Source organism: Priapulus caudatus, unplaced genomic scaffold (genome assembly GCF_000485595.1).
Source record: "Priapulus caudatus unplaced genomic scaffold, Priapulus_caudatus-5.0.1 Scaffold85, whole genome shotgun sequence".
NCBI lineage: Eukaryota > Metazoa > Priapulida > Priapulimorpha > Priapulimorphida > Priapulidae > Priapulus > Priapulus caudatus.
Window position 1 is genome coordinate 235,386 of NW_014577146.1, and position 7,952 is coordinate 243,337.

A 7,952-nucleotide genomic window follows, 5' to 3' on the forward strand; every position below is an offset into this window, starting at 1 on the left:
CACACGATGCACACGGCAAACACAGATGCACACGTGCGCGCAGACACGGTCACGCACACAGATGCACAGCGCGCGGACACAAACCACCACCACAGATGAGCACACGCGCGCGGACCACGCAGCAACAGATGCACAGCGCGCCGAAACACACGCCACGCGCGGCAGACACAGCGCCACACACAAGATGCACACCCCGCAGACAACCACAGAATGCCCGCGCGCAGGACACACACACAGCACCCAATCAGATGGCAACACGCGCGCAGACACACACACCAGATGCACACGCCCAGCAGATGCACCGCCGGCGCAGCCCACACACACACCCAGATGCACACCGCGCGAGACACACACACACAGATGCACACGCGCGCAGACACACACCACACACGATGCACGCGCGCGCAGAACACACACACAAGATGCACACACACACACACACCACACAGATGCACGCGCGCGCAGAACACACACAGATGCAGCACGCGCGCACACACGCCCACCAAGGATGCCACGCGCGCGCAGACACGCCACACATATGCAACACCGCGCGGGACACACGCACACAGGCACACGCGCGCAGACAATCGCACACAGATGCACACAGCGCGCAGCACACGCACACAGATAGCACACGCGCGCAGACCCGCACACAGTATGCACACCGCGCGGACACACGCACTACAGATGCAACACGCGCGCAGTAATCGCACACCAGATGCCTAACACGCGCGCAGACAACACAGGACAGCACAGATGCACACGCGCGAGACAATCGCAACAGATGCACCACGCGCGCTAGCCACATCGCAACAGATGCACACGCCGCGCAGACACGCACAGCAGATGCATCACGGCGCGCAGACACCCCACAGAGACACGCCGCGCAGACCCACGCACACAAGATGGCCGCGCGCGCAGACATCGCATCACAGCTTGCACATACGCGCGCGGACACCCACACACCGATGCACGCAGCGCGCAGATGCACACGCGTCGCTCGCGCTTGGCGCGCGCGCGACCACGCACACAGATGCACACGCGCTGCGACAATCGCACCCAGATGCACACGCGCGCGGACCCACGCAGCAAGCCCCAGATGCACACCGCGCCGACCACCGCACACAGCTGCACACGCCGCGGCCCACACCCACACATAGCACACGCGCGCCGGACACACCACAACAGATCGCACACGCGCGCAGAACCCGACGCACACCGCGCGCAGCCACACACACACCGATCACACGCGCGGCGGACACCCCACACAGATGCCCGTCGCGCAGATCAATCGCTACACCAGATGCCACACGCGCGCGCACACGCACACACAGATGCACAACGCGCGCGACACACACAGCACATATGCACACCGGCGCGCGCGGACACACCGGTATGCGTGACGCAACAATCACCCGCGCGCCGCACACGCACACGCGCGCCAGAACTCACACACACAGATCCACGCGCGGCGACACACACACACAGATGCACACCGCGCAGACGACACGCACACGCGCGCGACAGCACACATCACAGAGCACGCGCGCGCGATGCACGCACACCGCGCGCAACCCGCACACCCTCACAGATGCACGGCGCGCGCAGACACGCACACAGATGCACACGCGCGCAGACACACACACACAGATGCACACGCGCGCAGACACGCACACAGATGCACACGCGCGCAGACACACGCACACAGATGCACACGCGCGCAGACACACGCACACGTGCGCAGACACGCACACAGATGCACACGCGCGCGGACACACGCACACAGATGCACACGCGCGCAGATGCACACGCGCGCGGACACACGCACACAGATGCACACGCGCGCAGACACACGCACACAGATGCACACGCGCGCAGACATGCACACGCGCGCAGACGCGCGCAGACACACGCACACAGATGCACACGCGCGCAGACACACGCACACAGCTGCACGCGCGCGCGGACACACAAACGCGCGCACTCGCCTTTACTTCTTTTATTTTGTGCTTACTCCTCCTCTGCCTTCTTCTCATTCTCCAATCCACCATCCCAATTCACTCTCCTTCTACTCATCGAGCTTCGTCCTTTATACTTTTCGTACCCTCTTCTGCTCAACCTCCTCCTCCCCTCACCATCCTCTCCCTGTCCTGTCCCTTCCCTCACCTCTCTACGTTTCCTTTTTGCTAACTCGACCTACGAGTATAATTATAAACCTGTAATTATGGCCAGCTCCGTTAGAACTGACGTTTAGTTCCCTGTAAACCCCTGTCATTTTCTACTCTAACACTCTCTGCCAGCAATTTATAAAGTGTTTATAATTTTTTCCACTGTAGCTTCTAATGTTGACCCCTTAAAACAATTTACATAGTATTTTAGAATACGTGGGAATTTGTTGTTTAATTGTTTTATTAAAATGAAAATGCACGGATAATGTCGAACCCCGAATGTGAAATCTCAGGACAACACTTCCACCAGCAACATTTCCACTATTGAGGTATTTGACATTCGAGACTATTTTGATTTGGTCTGTTGACCAAATCTTCTTCTATAAGTTAAAATTCAAGCCGGTATGTTCACGATAATTTAAAAAACAAAACGTTGAGAATTTGCGTGCATATTTTATTTGCAACTTTGTATTATAAAGTTTATATTGTCATTACCTTTTATCTTATTTACAACAACCGCGAATTATATACGCCAATCTCCTATTTCCGTATACCCATTTCTCATTCGAATTGGTAATATAAAAGTTTTGAAGTACTAAATAACTAACGGCTTGCTTTGGTCGAAGATTTCCCAGATGCAATCGGTTTAAAGTGGATCGTAGTAAAATGAATTTATGAAACCACAAAAGCTGGACACAAATGAAATTTATGACACGAGGAAGCTGCTTTGCTGCTCATGTATTTTCTTGCTATGCTGCCGTCTATGTAAGAACACTTTCTTAGCCACAGCAGTACGCCATGGTTGACTATGGCATGCCGCCTAGCTTGTGTGTAATTATTCTAAGTGCCCATACATATATCTGTAAAACCTTGAGCTCGAATAACAGCGCCATGTTATTAAGGACCCTAGCTTTCACCTCATCAATCTAGCTTTGGTAATAGCTGCCATATTGGCATGCGCTAAATGGGTAGAATTCCTATAGGTGTATAGCGTCGAATGACACGTGGTGTGTAGGATCCACACGCAATTTGTTTGAAAGTGCTGTGAGTGGGAGTATATCACGTTCACGGTACGAGGTATAGTCGTACGTAAAATCGCTAAATGACAGCCATACATCATGCTTAAGAATACATTGAGATATATATATATATATATATACATATGGTAATAGCGTGTGCCTTCAGTTGGGACATTTTATGACCACGTTATTAAGTTTACTATCCCCTCGCAACTTGAAACGTGATCTATCGCTTTGTCCGTATGTTTGCATACATACCTAGGTTTTCCCGTTATCTCTATACGTCGTGTATTTTTATCTATCGTGTGCTTCCTCGTCTTCCTCTCGTCATCGCCCTTTTCCTCTTCCTCCTCCTCCTCCACCTCCTCATCCTGCGCCGCCTCCTCATGCGCTTTCATCTGTTATTTATCCTCGCCCCTCTTTGTTCTTCTTCTCCGTCTCTTCCTCCTCCACTTATCTTTCATTTGCACCTTAATCCGTTATTTCTCATACACATTTTCCCCTTCCTCCTCTCCTCCTCCTCCTTCTCCTCCTCCTCCTCCTCCTCCTCCTCCTTCCTCCTTCCTCCTCCCCTCCTCCCCTGTTCTTTCTCCTCTGCTCCTTCTCTTTCTAAACTCCGCGTGCTCGTTCTCGTCTCCTTCTTTCTCTTTGTCCTTCTCCCTTCTCCCTATCTTCATCCCCTTCGCCCTCTTCCTCCTTTTCGTCATCCTCCTCCTTCTTAGCTTCCTATACTCGAACTTCGTAGTGTTACTGGTCGGCGCAGCAGAAATGAAGCTCTCCCCTTCTTCTCCGCCCACACCTCCTCATCTTCCTCCCCCTCCTTCTCATCCTCCTTCTCTTCCTCTTCCTCTTCCTCCTACACTCAAACGCAGTCGTTGATCAGCGCAGCGGTAACGAAAGGGCGGTATCCATCAGGGTTTATAGATCTTCCCACGCACGTAATTTGGTATATCGCCGCTTATCCTATCGCCTGTCTGATCTTGCGCGCGTCGCTTCCAGTGTAATTAATCTATAGGAGTTCTTCGTGACCGTGGAGCCCACCGGCGCGGCAAAGATTGCACAGTTGATAAAAAGATGGAAAGGTCGTGAACAGTAGCGGGCGTTTATCGGCACCGTGCCACATGGCAGCGCGCGTGATGTACGCAGGCTGCATCGTGGGCCTACCAGAGCTTTACTCTGCACACAGGGGACGCATCGTGGGCCTACCAGAGCTTTGCTCCGCACACAGGCGAGTCGCAGAGATTGAGGTCGTCGCGCGGCAGGCCCATATATCTAGTTCGCCGAGAGCATATAGGTGATATGTGCCGACGGTCTACATCCGGCCACGCGCGTCCGTGGGCGGGGGCTTCATAGAGCGTATGTTTGATGTGCGGATTACGAGTCGACTCGAAAAGAGCGCTGTATTAGCACGCCGGGCAATTATCCTGCAGCCACCAGGCGGGAGAATCGAGCGCAGCTTTCGCTCTTACAGAAAGCTATTACTGCTGCGTATTGACAGGTAGCCAGGCTAAGCGCCGCCACCAAACTGTCACGAGCGGCGCTAGAAGGAAACGTGCTGACGGACGTGAATGGCGAACGTGAATCTGGTCATCCGAAAATAATCCGAATGGCCTTGTATGATGTTTTTTGATCTGTGCCGAATGTCAAGATGCGTCTCAAAAATGACAATGGCCAAATAAGTAGCTAATGATATCGATGTCTGTTGTTCAACATCGTTTCTGGATAATTGAGTGACTTAAACTTTAGTAGACTGGCTCCGTAAGTCTTTGCAATTTTAGGGTGCATATTCAGGTTAGGGTCGCCGTGGAAGAAAATATCCACATTTCAGTTCTCTCATTGTCGATGAAAGAGCAGATCTGATAGTGTTTTCGAATAGCGATTCTAAAATCGGCGAGTTCCAGCATCAATCTACGTTGAAACCACTGGTAACACAGCGGACTCCTTAACAAAATATCAAAGCTAGGAAACAAGTAAAAATCTACTAAAAATATGCAACCAGTCAGTGCACCCGCCCGCACATACGAGGACATTAAATGGTTTGGCATATTATTTACTGACAAAAACACAGGCACTTGGAGCGCATATATATAAGTGTAAACGTGCAGCGGCGCGGCGTGCGGTGTACGTGTGTGTTGCAGAGGAGCATATGAACGGCATTTACAGGAAATTATCGGCAATAATAGGCGAAAGAGAGTTGAGAAACATAAAAACTTTGGTAGTAAGTACATTTCGTGTTTATTTGGCATTAATTTTTCTTTATTGAGACGCTCCAAGTGTCCGTGGACAAAAATGTTGCCATTTTACAACCGGAATCTACTTTCAAGACGATTGGGAAAAAGTCTATGATGTTAAAGATTCTCTTACGTTTCCTTACGTATTAGTGGTAATTAGTAACGTTGCATTTGCCCTCTCATCTATGCGTGCACGCTTGCGCATGGCGTAATGTTGTCCGTGTGTGCGTGCATACGGGTGTGCGTGCGTGTGTGTGGGCGCGCGCAGTGCGCGTACGTGTGTATTTGTGTGTGCGTGCGTGCATGCATGCATGCGTGCGTGTCTACGTGGGTGCGTGTGTGTGTATACACGTTGACTTCAATTTGCGCTATGTTTGAACGCGACAACTAGTCGTAGTGCATTTTATTGACGGTTTTGTCAGTAGCCTTAATGAGGATGCTGTTTTCTATTCCAGTGGACAGAAGAAGAGGAGAAAGCCCTGAAAGATCCAATCATTAAGAGATTCGAGGCGGAAGGAAGCCCTTACTTCTCCAGTGCAAGGTTAGATTATGTTTGTAGTATCTGCTCCTTAGATAGAGCGCGCACGGCATCTGGCGGGAAATACATGATCTGACGCTGGTCTCTCTATCTCTCTCTCTCGCTCTCTTTCTCTCTCTCTCTCATTCGTAGTAGAGGACCTAAAAGAAACTTAGTGTTTCTTTATATGAGTGTGTGCGCTCGTGCGTGCATGCGTGCGTGCGTGCATGTGTGCACAAAATGGATTCACGGCATGCGCGCGTGTACGAGCGAACGCACGCTCTCTCACACACACGCGCGTACACGCACACGCACGCACGCACGCCCACACGCACGCACGAACTCATACAAAGCGCACACACCTACACAGGCATGGACAGACGCACACCTCGTTTCCCCTAATTTGTTTACCCTCTCCGGCGCCACCTTTGTGTTCTCTGTCTGACCACGCGAGTATATGTGATGCCTGCCATTCCATTAGCGACGAAATTCTAATTGCTACTAATATAGCCGAATGACATAGCGCGCGTGCGAGCGATTTTAGCGCCTAAGAGCTGTCCCTCAAACCATGCCTGCAATCATGTCGCCATCTTCGGCGTGTACAACAAGCCGGCTGCGCCGAATTGCCCATTTATTGCATCATGATCATTTCCTGTCGCACACTTACCTGTTGCAAAGTTGAGAGCCGCGCCGATTTCGTGGACTATAGGTGCGCGCTGAGCATTCAAGGCTCAGTCACACATTCAGGGTTTTTACTGCCGTCCTTGATAGGACTATTCCCGATTAAAATTTGTCAAAAGTCTGATCAAGAAAGATCTTGTGATTCGTGGCGGGAAATTCAAACTTTATTAAAAATTTGTAAAAACATTTATTTAATCACGACAACAATCAGATATTGTTCAGGAAGCGTCCCGATTCAGCCGTTTCCAGCCGAATTCGTCCCGATTGTCCAGTTCTCAATCCGATTCTGATCCGATTTGTATCTTTCGCATGGTAAAAAACGACCAAATCTGTCCCGACAGCGTCCCGATTCTCCCGAATGCGATCCGACCGAGTTCAGACAGTGACCCGACAGTGAACCGACGCTGACGGAAGACAGCCGTTAGATCTGGACGCAATCTGGACTCGGCAAGAAACGGCAATGAAAAATTACTCCAGATTATGCCCATTCATCACGACAGCGTTCCGATCCACAGGACACCGTCCAGACAACACAGGACATTGTTACGATTTTGATCCGATACAGCAGAATCTTTCACGACATAGTCACGATTGCAATCTGACTAGACAAAATCGGCTGAGTTTCCCGAATGTTATACGGGACGCACCTAACTGTTGGGAGTGCTTGGTCGACCTCTCCGGACCATTCCCGATCCGTAGGACTCTGTTACGAACGTATACGACTGCGTTCAGGCAATGATAGGACATTCCGGATCATTGAGGATAGTAATCCGACTTTTTCACTTTTCGTGTCGTAGCGCTGTCTGATCTCAAACGGGAGACATAATTGGCACTGTGTGAACGCCGCATGATGCATCTGTGCGTGCGTGCTGGCGTGTGCGCGTGCTTACCTGCGTGCGTGTGCGCGTGCTTGCCTGCGTGCGTGCGTGCGTGGGTGTGCGCGTGCTTACCTGCGTGCGTGCGTGCGTGCGTGCGTGTGCGCGTGCTTGCCTGCGTGCGTGCGTGCGTGTGCGCGTGCTTACCTGCGTGCGTGCGTGCGAGCGTGCGTGCGTGCGTGTGCGCGTGCTTGCCTGCGTGCGTGCGTGCGTGCGTGTGCGTGATAGTTTGTCAGTGTCTGTATGTTGAGAGAGGTGGCGGCGGGGGTGGTGCTGTTACTGGTGGCGGCGGCGGTGGCGGTAGTGGAGGTGGTGTTGTATGCATACATACATACATACATACATACATACATACATACATACATACATACATACATACATACATACATACATACATACATACATACATACATACATACATACATACATACATACATACATACATACATACATACATACAT

The 7,952-nt window shown here is 51.3% G+C and overlaps 1 protein-coding gene across 2 annotated transcripts in view; it reads left to right on the plus strand.

The window, feature by feature from the left end:
• Positions 1 to 7,952, plus strand: part of LOC106804741 (methylcrotonoyl-CoA carboxylase beta chain, mitochondrial-like) — a 66,883-nt gene that overhangs the window by 51,883 nt on the left and 7,048 nt on the right. For both annotated transcript variants that reach the window (XR_001393357.1, XM_014806063.1), the window contains exon 13: positions 5,874 to 5,959. Coding sequence is in view for 1 of the 2 variants with exons in the window: in XM_014806063.1 (XP_014661549.1) it covers positions 5,874 to 5,959 (86 nt within the window). In the remaining variant the exon portion in view is untranslated. The remainder of the gene's footprint in view (positions 1 to 5,873; positions 5,960 to 7,952) is intronic.